The sequence below is a fragment of the Numenius arquata genome, chromosome 13, assembly GCF_964106895.1.
Source record: "Numenius arquata chromosome 13, bNumArq3.hap1.1, whole genome shotgun sequence".
NCBI lineage: Eukaryota > Metazoa > Chordata > Aves > Charadriiformes > Scolopacidae > Numenius > Numenius arquata.
The window spans coordinates 14,713,222-14,735,491 of NC_133588.1; the positions used below are offsets into that span (position 1 = coordinate 14,713,222).

Consider the following 22,270-nt stretch of genomic DNA (forward strand, 5'->3'; position numbering starts at 1 on the left):
CAGCACCAGGCAGGGGTAGAGACACAAGGACTGCAAATTCCGGAGAAGAAAACAAAGAAAGAATGCTATAAAAGGCAAAACCAAAACCAGCAGAGGAAAGACTTGTTTAACTTGACAGCAGCAACATACAAAAAGCATTTAAAAAGTAAAATCAGCAGTGACCAGGTTCCAAGTGTGGGACCAAGCAGTGTTAGCTATTGTAGAGGAGGAGTGACCAAGAAAACTTGCATCTGGATCTAGGTTAGGAGTAAGAACCACCCTAAAACTAGAAACCCTCAGAGCTTGGGCTGTCGTTCAAGACCACTTCCAAGGAAACTGAAGACAAAGAAGACAAAGTGAACGCAGAAGTGGAAAACCAAACCTTTAGGGATTCCTCACGCTTCTATTGATGATCAGGACTCCGCAGTAAGAGGAACTTGGAAAGACAACAGTCATTTCACCAGCGCTCTTTCCACAGTGTCCAGCACTGACAGACCGAACGCATTTAACCCAACCACTGTTATCTGGATGGAGCTGCCTGACACCAGCGTTCCCCACTTCTCCCAGACAGCAGAGACTAATCCTCCCAGTGCACCCTTCCGCCTGCCCGACCCCAGCAAGCTGCAAAACCACAGCCACATGCAGGAAACGCTGGATCTTTCGAAGAGGACAACGAAGGGCTTGCTCTTGCACAGCATCCCTTGTTCCTCCCTTCTCTTTTTCAGGCTTACACCGAGAAAGGGACTACAGGCAATATTTCTTTTCTCACCAAAAAAAAAAAACCTGTGAGCTTCATAGCATGCCAGGATGAGAGCAGAGCCATCAGGCTCTTGTCGGTGCTCATCCTGACAGCTCTCCAGCCGACGGCCACCTCTGCACACACTGACTTACTCAAGCATACAGGTTATCACGCATAAAATTTCTGAAGTTTGGAGCCATAAGCACCAAAGCGTAAAGCAGTGGAGGGAACTCCAATTCACTTACTGGGGCTGCACACACACATTTGCAGTTTCATCTGATGTGCATTCCTGGAGCCCAGCACTTCTGCACTGAAGTCATCACTTCCTGGGAATTGACACCTACATTTTTTGGCTGCAGCTGGGGGCATAACCTACTATATTTATTCAGCTCCAGGGTACAATAAAGAGGAGAAAATGAGACACAAAAGACTTTAAAACAGGCTTTCCTTAGGCACTCTGACCTCACAGCCAAAGTTTGTCTTACTCTCAGCCTTTGCCCACACAATGGGCCTGGTTCTTCTTTCCAGCTTAAAAAAAAAAAAAAAAGATTCAACCTGGAAATGTTTTGCCTCATATTGTTACAAATAGTCAATGAAGTATAATGAAGATTTTATAACCTATCTGTGTTAAGCAATAGTTTGGGCCCCCCTGTGTGTCTGGTATGTTTAGGCCCCGGTTATGCTAAGAATTTGTTCTCAAATGCAATGGCTTTAGCAGGGTTGTGGGTGGCACATGGTCCAACTGACTGGGGCTTCTTGCACAATCAAGGCCTCCCGTCGTTTTTGAATAACCACAACATAGTAGAAAAGTACTTTAGAAAACAAGAAAATGTGGCAGTAAAACTCTTAAAAGGTGCAAGAAGATTCAAATTAATTGCAGCTTATTTATTATTATTCCAATGAGGAGGAAGAATATCTACTTTAAGAATGCCTACTGTAGGTAGTACTTTTTTTTTTAAGATGAGTTCATGCTGAAACTGTGTTCTGAAGGATTTTATATTCTAATTTTGGGGGTGCAAATGTTCAATCAGAGAGGAAAAGCCACCTGGGATCAACTCCAGTACCAAATTTACTCACAGGATTAATTTCATCAGCTTCAAAAAGACTGCTCACAGGAGGAAAACTGCACAAGAGATTAAAAACCTGCACATACAGAGCTTTGGTCAACATGGGTAAATTTACATCTTTGCTCAAAAAGGGAATTGTTTTTGTCTGCACACAAACTACTTCATTTCTTAGTCAACAAGTAGGAATACACTTTTTCATTAAAAAGCAGTGAACTTTTTAAAAGCAGATTTTCTTTTTGCTCACAAAAATAGGAAAACTGAACACTTGTTTCATGCCAGCGTTACAGTCTCTGCAGTCATTTCCACCCAGGCAAGGAGGAGACAAAATAGGAACCTGCATGCTGCTGAGAAACAGAACACCTGAAACTCCGCCAGAAACCGACCACTCCAGAAATGATGGTGAAGACCTTTGGCCAATATAAAGACTCACAGCTCCACTGATACCAATATGTCTACAGCAACAAGCATCGGCAGAAAATTTGTCATTTCCACCACACCACACATGCCTTTAACGGTAAGTTAGCACTATGACATCCCTTTTTACTGGCATGTGCCTTACTCAGAAGAATACAAGAACAGGCTTGTCCACACAGCAAAAAGTTCCCAGATTTTTCCTTACAAGTGTCCTTCACACATACCCTCCGCTAAGGGGATTTTGCCGTCTGCAAAAACGTGCCAATAAGTGGAATTTGACGACCCAGACTCGGTTTTTAACTTTTCCTGGTTTTATTCTACATTTCTCTTTCTCTCCCTTTCTTGCTCTCTGGTCAGCAGGATGGGGTTTTGTTATGCTTTCCTCCAGCTGATCCTCATTACTGGGACTTGAAAGATATTGCGGGCTTCTCTGCACCAATTTATCGTCAGCCCCAGGAGCAGCGGAGCAGAGCAGCTCAGGGCTGCAGAAGCCGAACCCCCACCGCATGCACCCTGCTGCCTCGCACAGCCCGTACAAAGCCTTGACACTGCTGATGCACATCCCAGCATCGCACCTCCGTGGCACGGGCAGGCCTGCAAGTGAAATCTGGCTCAACTCTTCTGGCTCAAGTCAAGGTACTGAGTTGCTGGTAATTGCTAGAAATGCCGTTTTCCTCCCAAAAATATTCCCCGTCTCTGCTGGATTCTGGTCCTTGTGTGACCTCTCCACACCAGCAACATCGGCTGGATTCGTACCTAAAACAAAAGCCAGGTTCTCCAAGGAATCTAAAAGAAAATGTTACTAAAAAAACCAGTGGAAATATTTACCGTGGGGACTCCCTGGCACAAACAGCGTGCTCGAGCCCCAAGCTGAACGTGTGACTCTTGTGCTTGTCAAGGCTTCCTGTTCTGTTTGTTTTTCCTTCTGACTACACTTGATTGCCAAGAAATGAATAAAACACCACTAGCGATAGGGATGGAAGTGGCGGCTTTAAGGCATTTAGGACCCATCCAAAAGAAAGGACACCACAAGAAAGCAGGCCGTAACGTCATGACTGAAATACCAAAGCCTTTTTCCCAGGACTCTTCCTACATTTGGTGCTAAGCAGCTTGTGAAATTAATTTTTTTTCAATCTCTTCCAGAAGGTTATTCCAGTTATTTCACTATCAATAGCAGCATCCTCTTCATAATCATCCAGACAATACCATAATAGCACATTGTGCTTTACAAGGGGAAAGCAGAAGAGCAGAAGCTTAGCCCAGCGCGAGGACGCCCAGCTATTGCTGACACTAAAGAGCTCACACTTCTTCAAAGGCTAAATTTAGCCCCTATTTCCTGGCCTAAAGAGCTTGTGACCTATGAACCTGCTTCAGCAACACCTTCTTTCACACCTGCTATCCCAACTGTAGGAAAGAAAAAAAAAAAAAAAAAGAAAAAAAAAAACCCAACACAAAAAACCAAAAAAACCTGAGGGACCACATCATTTGGCAGGTGGAAAGAAAACACAAGCCCCCAGCATGTCTAGGAAGCCAACTGCCTGTGGCTCCCAGAAGGGACGATGAGAATCCCCAAACGCCGGGCGGGGAAACACGCCTGTGCTCAGACAGTTGTGCTTATACAACAAACACTGAGTGGGAAGCACACGCACGAAGACGACTCTTCGATACGATCCCAGCCCAGATTAAGCCGTTCGCTGCCTGAGAACCAAATCCTTCTCTGAAACCCAGGTAGACACATCCTGTTATCCTGATCCGGTTTCCTAAGAGGAGCTGCATCACCTCCGGCGCTGCTTGTCAGATTTCATGTGTTAAAATAGGTTGGGATGGGTCAGTATTGCTATGGGAGGACATCAGGATGATGTAAGGAAAGGTAATGGCACTCTTCCTTCTCTGACTCATTACCGTGCAGTAATAAGCCAGAAATAGACCTTGGTGACAGCAGACAGGGGGGCTGAGAACTTGTGCATGGACTTGGATTCTCTTGTGGCATTTGTCATGCCTAACACAGACAAATACATGAAGGACGCCCTAACGCCCCATGCTGACATCCTCCCACAAGGACTGCTGGAAATTAGTTTCCATCTGAGGGAAGTGCCAGTTGTCCAAAATTTGCTTCTGCTTCAAATCAGTGAAGCAGAAATTGGAATCTAAAATATTTCTGCAAAATGAAAAATCAGGAAAGCTTGTGATTGACAACTACAAAAATGCTTCATTTTATATCAAACCACGTCAATAGCATCACATACAATACAGCGTGTGCAAAAACACATAAAAATATAAAATTGAAATTAATCATATATTAAGTAAAATAAGGGGCGTAGTCAAAGCAGTTCATTTTTAAAATTTTCTATATATAAACTTCAGTTAGATCAAGCCTTTGGAAAAAAAAAAAAAAACACAAACAAAAACAAAACCAGATTTCACCAAAAGTGCACTGGGAACATGTTTTGGACTAGTTTTACTTGTTCCACTATCATACGCTTCCTGATAGAGCTGGACATTCCATCAGAGCATGCTGCTGCTCAGACCAGCAGGACAGAATGATTTTGTAAAAGATTGTTAAGTCCCAATTTCCCATAAATGTATTGAAGTGTCTCAGAAATCTGGAAATAACTGAAGTATGCAAGGGCTAATTTCTCAGCATCTCCCTTTCCCAGCACCTCAGTGAATACGTCTTTTGGATTCTTAGACTCTTTGTCACGTATACCAGAGAATTTCTGCTGAACTTGACTACTAGATAAATCCAGTTTTTCATCTTGCTTTCTTAAATATACTAAACAGCTTTTAGTACTGTTTTGGATTTGTGAATACACATTACAGCTGTATAAGGGAAATCTATTTTTATACTCCCTCTGATCTGGCCACATTTGATGAATCGAGACACTACCAAGGACCAAGTCATACTAAAAACATTTTTAAAGTTTGTATTTTCAATGATGTTGACATTCCCATAGAGTTATAATGTAATCTGATCCCCTCTGCTCAACCAGTCAGCAATAAACATAACAGAAGCCCAGCTCCCTCCACTTCTTTATCAGTTCCTATGAGGTTACACATAAAGACACCAATCATTTTGAAGAAAATACCAAAGCATCTACACTAAGGTGTTACTTTCTCACAAACGTAATTATTTGTGTGTTTGGTTTGGTGTGTTGGTTTTTTTTTTTAAAGAAACAAATGGCAGGCTGCTCCAGATTAAAGTCTGCACACCCCACCAATTTCCTTTAAGCTCAGCAGGCAGCTGTGGGTTCAAACTTTGTCTTGTTTCCTATTAAGCAGCAGCAACCATAAAATATAGACTAAAGACTTAGAAACAGAATTTGGAAAGGCAGATGCAACTATTCTAGCTTTTGAAACAGATATAAATGCTAGCACTACTAAGGAAATGTATGGAAGAAAGGCCAATGACAATTATCACAAGAAAAAAATCAAAATCATCCAACTTGACAAATCAGCTTTTTTCTCAATAATTCAATTAATGGATTAGGCAAGGAAGATTTCATCAATAATGAGGACCCTTATCTAGCTGTTGGGATACCATGGCTCATCCTCCTGCCTTCCTCAGTGTCACGCACAGTAGAGGCTTTTCAAACCACAGAATGAGGACTTAGGTGGACTTGCAGCAGCCTGTCTGAAATTCAGACTCCCTACGCTCCCCGGTAACGCCTAAAATCAGTAAGTCAATTTGAGCCACATAAATTCACTAGGCACCAAGCACAAGCACGTACGTCTGCTCCATGTGCCATGGGACACAGGCCTGTGTTTCAAAGACACATAAATGCCACCCATGCACCAGGAGAGTCCACAGAGTTATATGTTCTCAGGTCATCCCAAACTTCCTTAACTGCACCATTTTCAGATTAAAACGGGGGAACAGCTGCAGCCCCCTCTTACAGAGCTGCAAACCCCCAGAATTACACCAGTGAAGTAAATGGAAAGGAGCTCCAGAAATAAACTCCACAAAGGATGCGGCCATGAATGTTTCCATATACACCTCTACCCATTTCAGAGTGAAAGTGCATTTGCTATGCTGAAAATCATCAAAAGCTCATTATATTTTTTTGACGTTCCAAAACCATCCCAAACCCAAGGCACAGGAACCACACGAAGGGCTGAAGTCAAGTACTGTGTTCTCTGGGCTGCTGGTAAACAACTCTGCGCACGGACAGACCCGTCAGCCTGTATGAAATGAAGGCAAAGGAGGGCTGGACCAAGATGGAGATATTAGCAATACCAGTGTTAGTCATATTGGCTTCCCAACTCAGAGTCAACTTTGCTGTTCCACATCTCTACAGAAGTCTATAGTATGGAAAATATAGGCCAGCTCGGCACCTAGCCTTGGGTAGCACCTGGGTTATTTTTCTCATGATCTGCAGGTAGAGCTGTTTCAGAAGAGCTTTGACTAAACCCACCCTGGATAGATGGCGACACATACTTTGTGGAACTACAGGGGCTTCACCAAACAATTCACTGCCAAGAAAAAACAAAATTCCTTCTGGAAGGAACGTACCATGAGGAACAGCTGGGGACTTTGGGTTTGTCTAGTTTGGAGAAAAGGCGGCTGGGGGGCGACCTCAATGCTCTCTACAGCTTCCTGAGGAGGGGAGGTGGAGAGGGAGGTGCTGAACTCTTCTCCCTGGTATCCAGTGACAGGATGCCTGGGAATGGTTCAAAGCTGCACCAGAAGGGGTTTAGATTGGACATTAGGAAGCATTTCTTTACCGAGAGGGTAGTCAAACACTGGAACAGGCTTCCTAGAGAGGTGGTCGATGCCCCAAGCCTGTCTGTGTTTAAAAGGCATTTGGACAATGCCTTTAACATGCCTTTAACAACACACGTTAACTTTTGGTCAGCCCTGAATGGGTCAGGCGGTTGGACTAGGTAATCACTGCAGGTCCCTTCCAACTGAAACAGTCTATTCTACTCTAAATACTGAACTGTGCACCACGGATCAGTGCACTGCATACCATGATTCTCATGGACAAATGATCCAGCAGACATCATCATCACAGTCATTAGTGTATTGTTCAGTATGTTCCCACCTTCTTATCTATTGGACTACATTTTGTGCAAAAGCGGTACAGTTGAAGTGTATGTGTGCGTACACCCAAACACACAAGCTCTGTTGTGATCAATTCTTTTTAGTTGTTCATACTTTTTCAAGGCAAGATATCCCTCTTAATTTTTCATGAGTTATCCACAGTTTAAACTGATCTTTTCTTCACATTTTCTGCAGAAATTGCTCACTCAGTCTGTTTACAGTCCTACCTGCATGAAATGCATATACACAATAGTCATGGCTGTATATTCACCTACAAAATTAATCCCCAAAAGGTAACAAGTAACAAATTGCCTTTGAAACAATACTGAGAACTATGGTAAGAGTTAAGTTGGAGTCAATTCAGTCTTTTTCAAGTTATGACTGTTCACAGTTCTTTTGGGGCCAAGCAGCTGGGTGTTCAGCTGCTTTTCTAAAGTAGTTCCAAAGCTCAGTGCTGTGGAGTGCTTTTCTGCCACTAAAACTTAGAATGACCTCAGGAGTCCTACAAAGCGTCACAAGTGGATGAAGAAATGCGGAATAACATAAACACAGTGTCTCCTGTTTGAAAACAACATTTAGAGAACTAGCATATGTAGATATCCACAAAAATATATTGAAATTTTTCAGTGAAGATCAAATACCTTCTAAAAAAAAAAAAAAGGTGTATCTCAGATCCAGTGCAAGTTATGGGTTTCTTATCTGAGTTAAAGGGTGAAATTTTTCACTTGTTTCATGCAGGAATAGGACTATCTAAAAATACAATTATGCCAGGCCTGCATCAATACGCCTTTCCACAGATCACTATTTTGATGCACAAAATCAGCAAAAAGATTTAATCACTGTGGCCCAAAATTTCCATTTTGACTGTCAACAACATGAAGAATTTCAGAGCTATCACCCTGAGCAAATTTTCTGGTGGTTAGATAATTTGACAGCACTGTGTTCTCAGCCTCTTCTGAGTCCGTCTAATTAAGATTTCATGCATAGCAAACAGAAGTCAAAGGAGATTCATAGTAAGAGAGAAAGAAAGTTGTACTTCTGTGTTTACTGTACCTGCAGTAAGACAGTACCCCCTGGGATTGTGAGCTGTAAACAGTACTTAGGGGCATTCTCCCAGGAGAGCAGTTGAACGTCTTCAATAGCACTGTAGGAAATGGAGTTTTCCATGTACCCAGTTGGCTGCAAGAAAACAAAGGAGAGGAAAAAAAATGTTTACTTAGTCATCAGAAGTTTCACAATTTCAAAGTAAGAACAGCACTATCAATATTACTCTTTGCGTTGAAAATACCTGCAAAATATCTAACCGGAAAGCAAAATTCCTATACAGGCCATTCAACAGAAAGATCCATCCGGCCCCTTCATCCAACTTGTTCAATGTTAAGATGACTTACATAAAAACAAAACCAGGCCAGACCTAGGAGCCTTAAATACAAAAATGTCAAACTACATTTGTTCTGGACCCAAAATCAATGGAACCTTATTTCAAGTTGAACTGAGCTCTCAAGGGGTCTGGCAATGCACATGCTGTCAATGTATAAAGAAGCATCTCAATCGCACAGACAGAACAGCAATGTACTGTATTAAGGTAGTTTTATTCCACACATTCTTCTCCCTGGCTGCAAGGTTGATCAAGCCCACCATCAGAATCAGCCCATCATCAGAATCTAGACTGCTACTGAATCCAAAGATTCAGCCCTCAGTTTTTAGACTCAAGCAAAAGCAGAGCAACCAACCTACACATCTCAGCCTATACATAAGTACTGGTTTCCTGCACAGACTGCTGATGCCCAGTTTAAAGTAAAAGTCACAATTAAAACATAAATAAGTAACTGTGCTTTGCAATTACATGTACAACATAAATTGATAGCAGCAAAGAAACAAACATAAAACATGGAACTCCTTATTAGTGTCCCCATAATTCTTAGGCATTACAGAAGTACAATTACCTCTGAGACAAGCTGAAATATAAAGGTATATACGCAAGCACACATAAAATTATGTGCTAAATGTAAGTAAACACAGAGATATAGCTGTGTACCTATCAAGTATACGTACATACACCATATTTTATGCAAGTCTTCATGTTGTTAAAGTAATTTGAGTACTTAACAGATCCTCAAAGATGTCATTTATTTGGCTTCGCTATAGCATAAGCAAACTGATCAGTATTGCTGTGGCAGAGAAACTATTTTCATACAAAAATGCTGATTAATCCCACCGTGTGGGTAAGCCCCTGGGTTAGCCATGTCTTGCAAGAGAATAGAGCTCATTACATTTATGAATTATTTTCTCACTATTGCTGGTTTACATAAAACTTAAACTTCTCAAACTTACTCCCACTGTGACAATACATAAGTTATTTTTAACTGACAGTCTTGAAATAAAGAAGGCAAGGGAGAAACCACATCTATTTCAGGGTCAAACGGGGCCAGCTCTTAAAATCACAACACAGGATTCCTGGGGGCGAGTGTGAAATAAGCAAATTGCATTTGGAACATCTCTACTTCTTATTGGTACAACTTTCTTCCATAAGTTAAGTAGGTGGTGCATCTGGAAATCGTTCTTTGAAGTTATACACTTCATACATGTTCATAAGGCCATAAACGTCATCTGCCAAAATGCAATGACGGCCCTGTCATCCACCCTTGCTGCTACAAAAACTCGGTTGCCTTTTCAGCAAGAAAAGCCCAGCAAGTCAGGGAATTGAACTTTAATATTTTTTTCAGTAACTTTTGTTGCAGCAGCGTTCAGTTTACACTGGCCCTCGCCGAAAACAATTTTCGCTGTCTCTTTAACGAAAACCTTGTTATGCAGGAAGTATGATAAACTTCTGCTTATTCATTTACCCACAATATTGTTCTACACTAGTGACTGGAATCCCAGTGGCTTAACGCTGATACTGTACGTCATGCGTTGCCTACTGGAGAATAATTATCTCGTTCTCACAGGAAGTCAAAGGCCCAAGATCCTTCGGTAATCAGCATTACAACACTCAGGGAAAAAATATGAAAACAGCCAGCATAAAATCTAGTATGCTCAGGAGGCAAAGTTATCAAAAACATGCTCTGAAAGACGGGAGAAGGGAGAAATGCAGAACCAGTCGACGCAAATATAAAATGAAATGAATCAAAGCAATTTAAATTTCTCTCTTAAGAAGGTGCTGACTGCCCTTAATACCCTCCATTAACTTCAAAGAGGATTTGAAGAATTCTCACAGAATCTGTTCCCAAGAGAAGCCTCTTCTATACCTTAAACTGCCCATTTAAACAGCATTAAAGGTAACTGATGCAGTTCAATCACAGCTCTGCAGCCATACACAAGTGATTTCATCTCAGGCATAACTTCTTCTCATAGGACAGAATTCCTTCTCTTTTCGTTAAGGAGAACAGAGGAACACAGAGTTCTGCAGTCTGCAAAGGGTGGGAAGACTACCCAAACCATAGCATGGAATTACACAGATGGTTAATCTCTCCAAATGAAAGCATTATGCCAATGAAGTACTTTATATAGCACTCATATGATCCCACTTCCATACCTTCTATCCAGCCATAACTCTCACACTGTACCTTTATTACAGCGCCACCTTACTCAAAAAACAAATAGCCCAAATCTACTTTGATCCCTATAAGCAACATTATATGCATTGTTTCTCTTTTCATTAAAACCACCACGTTGTAGAAGTGAAATATTTCCAGTTCTGAAAATGCCAGCTATAGGCAGCTTCGCCTCTGTTTTGCAATTGAAAGAGTCTAAAGCAAAGTGATTTATCGCTGTGCAGAGCTCCCTGAAATTGTGCTTCTAGATGCTGTCAAACACCAAAGACCACACTCCCACAAAAGGGCTGTGCAGAAATGCTCTGAAGAAGCACTGAAACAGGGCTCTTCTCAGACCCGAGCCTTCCTGGACCTCAGAAGGCTACGGTGCTCCTCACAGAGAGACCACGGCACTGACGAGGTGAAGGTCAGCCCCACACAAAGGTGTCCTTTCCCTAATCCCTGCGCACACACAGATGGGAGGACAGAGTGGTGTTCCCCGGTTGTGTTTTCACAAGACCGAGCATAGTTCAGCCGTTTATCAGGAAATGGCCTGAGGTAAAACCACAGCCTGAGTCACTGGTTCCTCTTAAAACACAGGCTATTTTGACATTCAGGTATGCGAACGTCGATCACGGTGAATCATTGTGGTCGATAAATAAGCAGTGCAAGCGTTGCGCGTTCTCATGTTCCAGCTGGTCCTGCTTGTACACACACACACACCCCCCAGAAGCTCCATCCTCACCCCCAGGTCACTCCATGGGAAATTCAAATTAGAACAACAGGCAAGACCAGAAACGTGGATTCAGAGATTTGAAAATACCTAAAACAGCAGCAATCCTCAGTGGGTCACCACGAAGCATCTGGCATCAGTACTAGTCTTAAGGAGCATTCCCACCTCCACCCACCCACTTTGCCTCTGCCCATACAAATATTTGCCCGGCTGTGGCACCAGGCAGGTCAGGGAACCTGTCCAGCTTTTTGCCAGATTACTTTTTAGCTCCTTCGGCCCCACTTCCAACATGAAACAGAAACCAGTACGTTAACATAACTTAGGGGGCAGCATGTCATGGGGAAGGGAATGAGCAGTGAGGACCTGAATATTTCAGTCTAACGATTGGTATGAGGCAGTCTAAAGCCACAGCATCTTTGAGCAGCAATAGATCAAGTTCAGTTGAAAATGCCTTTATTTAAGGAAATAATAATTCTTATTTTTATAGCTGTCGCTTTTGAAAGGAGATTTATATTTCTTGGCAAAGTCTGAAATCTATCAAACAAAGCAAGATAATGCACTTTTCTCATTCGCTCTACAAAATTAATCCTGACTTAGGAAACTTTGGCCAGAGAATCTACATATGTCAGCTTATAGATTTACAGTTACATTTTTAACTTCTGGCTGTTTGCTGTTGAACATGCTCTGAAAAACTGTAAGAGTCTCATAAATGAAAATTAAATCTATTACAAAAACCAAATACCCTAAGTCAAGGAAACATCTTTCTCTTCACGTTAGCCTTTAGCCTCCTAATGAAACATGCAATTTCTCCATTGGGAAATCAGGTATGTTTTAACCTCAGTGAGAACTGTGTCTTTTTTCAGTTCCATAAAGATTTATTAATCATACAACTTTGAAATAACTTTGTACCAGAATAGCCACACACCAAAACCTACTACAAATCAAATCTTAGGGGAATCCGGTGCTCCCAAAACTGGAAGAACATGTAGGCTCATGTAGTGTTTCTGGGAAAAGTCGGCAGCAGCAGACTACTCAATAATGCAAAAATCTGCCCACTTGTTTCCATGGGAAATTCTAAAAGGCAGAGAATAAACATGACGTCCATTGTTAATATGAGGCTTGTATGCACTTACTCATATAACAATGTACTAAATCTTCAGCTGTGTATTTTCCAAAGAAAGCATCTAGAAAAGATGAATTCTACAAATAGAGACAGTTATTTGCATTAAAACATATTTAGATCGACAACTCCAACCAACACAACAACAATGAAGAATGATTTTCCCAATTAAATACTCCAGATGGTGGGGAGAAACGGGGCTATTCCAGACCCTTGCTCTTCCACTGTCAGGTGCATATTTCTCTCTTGGCTGCTCTTAAGAATAAGCCGTGTTGCCATAGCCCAGGATGATGAGCGTACTGTAATATATATAAAGTTTTCCATACCCAAATAAGTTTTGGTGCTGCTGAATAACACGTAGGAAGAGTTGATTGCTCTCGAAACTTTGATGGGGGTGGAGACTATTCAGTCGTCACACTGAAGGGTAATGGACTCTGAAACTGCTGAAAACAATGGATGATTTGAAATAAATCTCTCTTAGGAGACATCCATGGCTCCAGAGAACGCCCCTGCAAATGTAGCTATTTCAGATAAGAGCAATTAACATCTTTGTTCATTAAGTATATAACCTATCAGAAGACATTTATCAAGTTAAGCAATTAGTAGTACTACGCCATAATATGCAGCGCAGTACAATTTGTCTCACTCTTGATATGGAAGAATTTACTGCCATGCTCACTTGTCATAACGACTTGAAAGAGTTTAAAGTCAATGTTAATCTGACAGAGATTAACGTGATAAGAAAACAGACAGAAAGACTAACAGCGGGGAGACACCCAACTCTGCCCCAAAGCTGCACAAAGGAATTTCTGAGCATCCTTGGAACAACATTCTCATCTAATCCATCACGCTTCCCAGACCTCCAGTGTCCTCATCATCACCATTCCCTTAACACTCTTCCCAGGAAGTAGGTGGTTTCATGTGCTGGGCCATAAGAAGAGATGTCACCTGCTCTGTGCAATAGAAGAAGGACCACACGGGTGAAAAGGGTGTTTAATACAGGGACCTGTGGGGAAGGGACCTCTCAGTGGGGAGAATCTAAATTAATTCTCCTTGGAGCTGCTTTGTTTCCAAGGGTCTCCAAGTTTGGTAGCATACTCAGTAGTGTTTTGGTTGGTTGGTTTTGGGTACATGGAAACAAATTCGGACACAGTGGCCCAAATGTTCAGCGAGGCTCTACCCATCCACATCAGCTGAAGCCTAGAGTGTATTAGTGCATAATTAACGATAGGAAAAAAGGGAAGGGTTTTCCTACATTTATTTGTGTGGGGGTGACTGTGTGTATAAACATTCGTGTGTGTGTGTATAAATGTACACACACCCACCTGTCTGTCTTTACAGCTACACAAAGAGATATATTTCTGCTATCCCGTACTTGTCTACACAAAAATTCAGCATTAACTGTCATATGCTCCGCGCAAAGTAGCTCAACTTCAGTAAGCGACACGATTTAATTAAAAGGGCCAGATCCTCAGTTGAGCTGATCCAAAAGACTTCAGTGGAACTTCATGGATTTACACCAGCTGGGAATCTAATTCAGAAATTCAATAGAAATTCAACTGAAACTAGCTTTGCCGCAAAAAAAAAAAAAAAAAAAAAAAGTGCATAAATCTCTTCCTCTCCTCTAAATATTTAAGACAACTGGGACTGGGGGCTATTGCATTAATTAACCTTATAAAACTGATAAAAATATAAGAGCTGCCAGTAAGAAACAGATTACCCCAGACCGTGCAGGAAAAAAAGCCTTCCGACCTGCAGCAGGGCTGAGGTATCACTTCTGCGGAGCTACAGGAAACAGACAGGCCAAGACTGTTCAAAGAGCCAGCAAGAAAAAGCTGGTCTCAACATTAAGACATATGAGCTACAAAATCTGCATAATCGGTGCAGCAAACACCAGCGAAGAACTCCAAATTAATTCAGATCTGATATAAGTTTAAAGCACAGAATAGGAGTCCATTATCAAGAAGGGAAAATAAGGTCATAGTATGTGATGTGCACCATGACAGGAGAGTCAAATAAGCAAGAAAAATGTATTAATTATGTCAGATGAAAAGCATACAGATTTTATTTTTAAATTAGATCTTTCTCTTTTACTGTGAAACCCAGCTGAAGGATCACTTATGAGTGTTCAGTTTATTTTACCAACAGAACTATTTGAATTTCTGGGAGTAAGATAAGACATATCTAAAAGACTTTCTGAAGAAGCCCATCACCAAGGTGACCCTGTCTAAACAGCCCATAAGAAATCAACCCTTTCTCTCTGGCTACCATAGCATGGCAAAGAGAACTCCACTGGGACTTCAAGTAGCACTGAACGCTTAATCAGTTGTGGTGCTGGTGTCCAAAAAGCACTCTCTGAGGTCACGTCTATATAAGAAACCTTGTCTCCTGATTTCAAACCTCCGCTAACAGGGATGAGAACATGCTGCAAGGTGCACCTACCCACCCCACTGCCAAGCTTGAGACAGACCACACCAGATCACCGCCCAGGGGCAGGAAGGCTGCTCCCCTGCCAGAGACGGGAGGCTGGAAAGGGAAGGAACGGTGTTTGATGCAGCGAGACTCACAGACGCTGGCCCAACTCGCCTGCCGGGTGGAACAAGCACCTCTGCTTGAAGCAGCAATTCTCCAAGCCTGCGCTGCAGCCTTCAACCCCACCCAATGAACACAAGGAACCTGAACAGAAGAATCACCATCTCCCACTTACCAACCTCAAAGAAGAAAATCTCAGTTAAGGTGGTAGCTGCATCATGCTTTTGATCACACCTTTGGTGACACGAGAAGCCTGAGAGATGTGGGAAAAGATCTCAGACTTACTGACTCCAACCACGTGAATCAGCTCCAAACACATGTTTCTCCTCCTCCAAAACTGCATAACTGATTCATAAGAAGGACCATTCCCTAGCAGGGTTCATGTTCTCCATCCCTTTGCATTCATCACTGCACTCTATGACATCCCTCCTGGGGAAGAAATAGTTGATAGCCTTGACGAGACAGGTAGATGGTTTAACCGCCTTCCTTGAAATTACTTCAGGAAGGGAGGGACACCACAAGCTAAAATACAGCAGGTACACACCTTCTCAACAGAAGCAGCAAGAGTAGCAGCAACTTGTTGCAGAAGACTATACACACACATACTTCTGTAAAACAACTGTTGGAGGTATATCGGAAAATCCCTAACTTTTGCCCAGAATATGAAACATCTAGTGACTGCTAAACAGATCTTTGCTAAGTCACCATAGCAACAATGGTGTGACACAAAACAAAACTGCATCCCCAAACCGTTCTTGAGTCAAGGCTGCTCTCTATTTTCAATTTTCTTTCAATAAATCAGCTGTGTCACATGCCATGAAATGTATCAAATGCTGATAAACCAGAGAGAGGAGGAAGGGTTGGGTGCACAGATTTCTGACCAAGCCAGACGCAATGTATGCTAAACTAAAATGCCACCCTTTAATGACTAGGAAAGTTAATTGCCTGGCAAGTTGTGGATGTCACATCCCTCGAGGTGTTCAGGGCCAGGCTGGATGGGGCTTTGAGCAACCTGGTCTAGTGGGAGGTGTCCCTGCCCATGGCAGGGGGGTTGGAACTGGATGGTCTTTAAGGTCCCTTTCAACCCAAACCATTCCATGATTCTATGACTGCTTTAACCAGGGGCAGCCCTGAGAGCTGGAAATTAAAGATCATCAGCTGATTTCAAATACAAAGTTGGCACCTGGAAAATAATCAGTCTATTAAGTAACTGGAAACAAATGTGGACAGACTAACATGTACTACACACATTAGATCTCTGCTCAGTTGTGTTTTTCAGAACTGGTTTAGGTAATGGCAATAGCATGTTTCTATTGCACGTTGTCCTTGCACTTAACAGTGGTTTTTACTTCTGGTTTACAGATCTCCAGAGCCCTGTGGTTCATTATCTCTAGTAGGTCAACAAAAGGTGAAGAAGGAAACCGCATTTGTTATCAGTAGGGTCACATCCGCTGTGCAAGGATCTGCACCTCCCATGGAAAATTTTAGGGTTTTACAAACTGAAAAGGCTGAAGGCAGCTGCAAGGGAAGAAATACATTCCCCTCTATTACCTGCACGCGTGAAGTTTAACTGAGAGTTGACCCAAGTATAAAATACCAAATGGGTAAGAAGCTGAGCTATCCAGGATCCCATGTCCCATCAGAAGCGTAGAATTTGACTCGTGGACTCCCCAACCCTAACAGTTCTCACCAACTTCTTAATGCACATCCCAGCTCATTTCTTATTACATTTTACTTACAAGAATTAGAAATTAAATTGTTGCAAAACTAAACATGGCATAAATATGCTAATATATAAGTTCTTGTTCTTCATTTAAACAAGCATCCTCCAACACTGCTTATCATGTCCATGCCTTTTACCTTTAGAGCCATGAAACATTTAGACACTGTAGTAGTCAAATTGTTTCCATTAACAATTTTTAAAAAAAAAATAAATAAAAATGCACTTTTAACCCTCCAGTTCCCAGGATGTCACATCCAATCTCAATCTGATGAACAAGTACAGGACAGGGACTGCACTTCTCAATTCCCAACAGGGGAATGTCCTTTTCTGATCTTTTTGGAGAAAAAATGATCAGGTCTTGAGTTCCCAGCCAAGTATTAGTACAGCCCTCTGCTGTACATTACATAAGAGAAGGACATGTAGCAGAGCCTTCAAAAAAGCTACAGATACTCTGTTAAGGACAGTCTCACTGAACTCTTGCTGATGTCAGGCGAAAAAAACAGGGACCTCCTGAGGATGAGTCACAGCCCCTTGGAATCACCTTCTGCTACAGGAGGAAGTGGGAAAACTCATTTAAAGTGCCAGTGTTTTGTTTCTCGTGTCTTACCTTCAACAATAATTTGGACGGCTCTACACAATTTTAACTGAGACCCAGCTCTTGTGTGGGCAGCAGTGATTTCCTGTTCATTTTGTGCCTCTCTCAGCCCTACAGAATCACACCCTGACACTAACAGAAAGCTTCTTTTTCTTCTCTTCAGCAGGAAGCCTTCTGCAAAATTGTGCTTGCGCACTCCTGGACCCACCCATAACCTCCTCCACTGTTGGTCTTCCTCATTGTTTAACAACTGACTGAGTGTTTGTACTGAAAGGGAGTGTTGCTATTTAAATAGAGGGTAACCAAAGTATGTGCCATACCTCCATGGAAGAGAGATGGTGAGGGAATGGAGCAGGAGAGGGCAACTGCAGTGAAATATCAGAGTAAATATTTGAGAAAAGTGCTAGTTGACTGGTAAATGCATAATGGAGAGGACGCAGAGCACCAGTCAGAACCTAAATTACCTTCATAAGCTCCCTTACTATGCAAAAAGATACAATGAGATATTTAAAATGACGCTTTCTCTTCAGTTTTAAAAAAATTAAATAGCTAAAATCATAAAGGCGTCGTGCTCACGGTGAATGAAGTGGTATGAAACTGACATACACAACCAGCAAACTTTTTGTTTCAATACAACATTTATTAGCCTAGCAAGTTATTTTTCAAGATAACTAAATAAAGAGTGCCTGAAGTGAAGCATGGGCACCTGCTTATGAAAGGTGTCCTTATCATCTTCTCAACAGGCACACTTTGAAAAGCAGAACAAAGAGCAACTCTTCAATCAGGTGCAGTGAAACTGGCAAACCCTTTTATCTGGGCGGCTCCTGAAAGGCTGGAGAAGAATTCCAAGGAACTGCAATAGTCCCCCCAGGGATTGCGATGCATGCGGCTCCAAAGAGATGCATTTCCAGAGAAGCCTTGTTTATCAGACGCTAATACATTACCCACTGCTCTTCTCTCTTACACTGCTTTTTTGAAAACTAAACTATCTTAGTCCTCCAATAGTATTTTCTGATCCAAGTGGATGATTCAGGCCCCAACAAGACGCACTCAGTTATTTCCTCTGTATCCTCTGGTACAGGGCTCACACATGGGCAAAGAAACAGAAGTACCTGCCCTCTCTGCTATCATTTCAAGAGACCAGGCAGAGGCTCCCACAACACAACACACCAGACCATTCAGATGTGTCTCTAGGTGATGTAATTTGGGAAAAAAACCCAGCTACTTACCCAGCCAGCACCTAGTGATGCACATCTGAAGGTGAGAAGCAATAAAAGTGCTTCCCTGGCCGTGGGAGAAATCAGACAGCTTTACAGATTTCCTTTGCCTATTTACTTGGCCTTATTCATATTCTCAAACCATAAAGATGGCCAAAATCCTACTGCTCAAAGGGAAATTTATGTAGCATGCTACCTATCAACATAAAGATGGCTTATACAGTATCACTTGAGAGTTATACATTCAGTGAAAAACCTCCCTCCCAACAAAGCAGCTTTGCATACTAGACTACATTGGCTCCCCCGTTCCCCATCAGTTTCATATCAAAACCTGCTTTAAAATAATTCCAGCCTTTTAGACAAGCTGGACCTTCAGGTTGTGTCAGCACAACGGCTGCAGGTTTCACTCCCACCCCTGGCAACCACGCTTTGGTTTTCAAGCTCAATTACACTGTCAAGTCAGCTTTCCTGTGCAAAATTCTGCAGCAACAGCCTTGCCCTCTGTCAAGATTATTTTATTAATTTATTTACTATCTCTAAAGGAAATAGGTTGTTCCTATAAACCTTAAGTATTGCAAACACAGCTTTATAGACTGAGTTTTCCACTCATGGAGGAAAGGGCAAGAGAAGTATACCATTTCAGAGCTTTGACATCAACAACCAAATGGTTATTACTATTAATCCAAGAAATTTTTACCAAGGAAATCTGAATGGTCTTCAGTGAACTATTTGCCCAAAGTTAAGCTAGCCAAAGATTTTCCAACAGAAAGCTATCAGAAAGCCAATACTACCAAAGTACATTAACATTTAATGGTAAATCTGAATCCAAACCACCGTGGACTTACAACTACCACCGAGTGTTACGATGTGGACTCCAAACACTGATGAAAACGTGAGTCGCTTCCCCTCTATGGCATTTTGGTTTTAGCAGAATACAAAAGCTCCCAAATTAGAGGTATGTTTGAATTATATACCTGAGCAAACACCATGGGTTTTGCCCACTTCTGCTTGCATCAGCTTTATCCAAGCCAGGAATGGAAGAAAGGATCAGCGTTTCTGCCCTCCTCTGTAATTAAAATCCACAAATGCCACCACGTCACTGTATGACACCCCTGCTGCACAGCACACAGTTGTAACGGTGACAGAGGAACAGTCCCGCTCCCTCCAGCTCTGTCTTGCACATACCCCCATCCTGCCTCCCCTGACAGCAGGGGACAAGTGACAAAACGGGCCACCCCTGAAGTACAGCCAGCCACTCGTGCTGACCTGTGCACGGATTTGTTTCTCGTTTTTGAGTTTCCTCACATTTTATTTGATAAACTCAACTGTCCCTAAACATGGCTGAACAAAAGGTATATATGAACTTATTGTTAATATCAGCTTTCTTCCTTCTAATTGCTTTGGCTACGTGTTACTACGGCATTAACAGAATCTCATGGCACTGTTCTGTTCGGAACTACAGAGAAAAATCTGGCTTATCAGAAAAACAACCAGAACAGAATTAGTAGGAAGGATTGAGCTTCAAGTATATAACAGCTTCATTTTCCTACCTACATCCTCCCAGATAACATTTACAGAAGAACGCTTATTATAGAGATTGTTTATCTATCTTTTACCAAGAGACAAAGAAACAGGTTAAATATGATGCATCTTAAAATAAGGCACAGCATCCATGTTAACCTCTGAAAAAGGCCCAAGTGATCAGCAAGCTTCAACTAGGCGTTATCAAGGCATTTTAGGGAAGTATTATTATTGGAAAGGAAATATAAAGCTTGCATAATAAAGTAACCTCTGCCTTTTTCTCTAGCCTGCATCCTGCTGAGAAAGACCTTTTTACTGTTTCTGAAAAATACCTAATTCAAAAATATGTATCTTTGAATTCCAAGTCAGGCTCTGTTCTTGCACCTTTGCAACAAATTACCAGCTCTTACTGGAAATGAATAAACAGAAACCAAAACCAAATTCAATGCTGTAAGCACTACAGCAGATTATTTCCAAATATTCCAACATATTGCAAGATTTTGGATCACTAAACCCAACTCAAAAGTCTAGAGAACAACCAAGGAATGTGTTTCTCTGCTTCAGATTTAAGTTCAGAACCTTAACCTCAAATCCTGTTCTTTGCAAAATAAAAGTCAGACTCAGATCCAAAGCACCGATATAAAGTTTCAGTTAGACCCACATCCTAACACCTCCGCAGCCAATCTTAATAATTTTCTGCCAATCTCTCAAAGCGCAGATCAAAGGCTTTGCTGTACATTCACAGCCATTCCTGTGATGCAAGGATTAGGCATGAAGAAAGAGCGTCATATTTTCAAAGGTGCAACTGCCTATAAGTGTATCTTGGGCATATCAGAGCATCACGAGCTCAGCCAAACACACCAGTGCCAGACAAACCACACCTCTGAAATTCTTGCCTTGCCTCCCATTTTCTTTTTTATCTCATCTAAGACACTGTCTCTACATGCCCAGTTACAAGGAAGTCATCAGCCCCTCTATTTTTTTATTTTTATTAATATTTTCATCAATATTTTCAGTTACTTTCCAGTATATCATTCATTCAGGAGGTTATTACACAGAGCTGGAAACCCAGAGTTGCAGCCTGCTGCTGCAGCCCCTCCGAGAGGCAGCGATGCAGCAGTAATGCCTCGATGGCAGCAGATGTACTTGTAGATGTCACTGAGTTCTAACAGCGCTTCTTAAAACACGGCCCGCACGTGTAATCCTGGTAGTAATCTAGCCTTAGATTAAATATATTGTTGGCAGTTTATTAGTATTATATCTGACTCTAAATATACAGCTGCAGACACGCACAAGATTCAACGACATTGTGTAGAGAGTAGTGTCTTGAGGATGAAGACAAGCCTTGGTGCTTTCAAGAACAAAGGCTGCATCACGAAGCACCAAATCGGTTATTTCAGTGGCCGCACTAAACTTTACTCATGTGAAGAAAGCGAGACATAACTCTCTTCTTCAGTAACTAAGAACAGCTTGCACAAGTCATTAGGAAAATTGTCAGTGCACTTCGTTTAGAAGTCCAGATCCTGCAGATACATTTTGAGACAAGCAACCAGTGGTTCCAACAACCTTCATCACATGAGTCAAGAACCGAGATTCAGCCCCTAAACTTGTCATCCATTCCCTCACACTTTCATAAACAGAATGAAAAGTGAGTGAACTGCAAATTACAAGTCAATGCAAAACTCACTGGATGAGGTTTTAAAGACGTCAGACTCAACAATCACAACGTTTCTTCTCAGGCGTTAAAAACTACGGTGCTTGACTAATGCTGTGCCCATTCTGTTTTCCTAGCAGGAAAAAATCATACCAGAACAAAGAAGAATGGCAACTGCATTGTCCTTCCTGAGAACTAAGCACCACAGGCTCTCAGCACTGCCACGACAAATACACAGAGCTATTGACAAGGCACGTTATGAGAACTGTCCATCAGCCTTACTGGACACAAAAGGATAAATAACCATGTCAGACCATTAAAATGTTGGAAGAGAAGAGCTGAAGATGACACTTTTACTGCCAAAACCCAGTGTTTATGGCATACGCACACAAAAAACCCCAT

At 41.9% G+C, this 22,270-nt stretch overlaps 1 protein-coding gene across 1 annotated transcript in view; it reads right to left on the bottom strand.

Moving 5' to 3' along the window:
- Positions 1-22,270, bottom strand: part of CMIP (c-Maf inducing protein) — a 138,268-nt gene that overhangs the window by 58,250 nt on the left and 57,748 nt on the right. Inside the window, exon 2 of the mRNA XM_074157917.1 lies at positions 8,294-8,419. Coding sequence (XP_074014018.1) covers positions 8,294-8,419 — 126 coding nt within the window. The remainder of the gene's footprint in view (positions 1-8,293; positions 8,420-22,270) is intronic.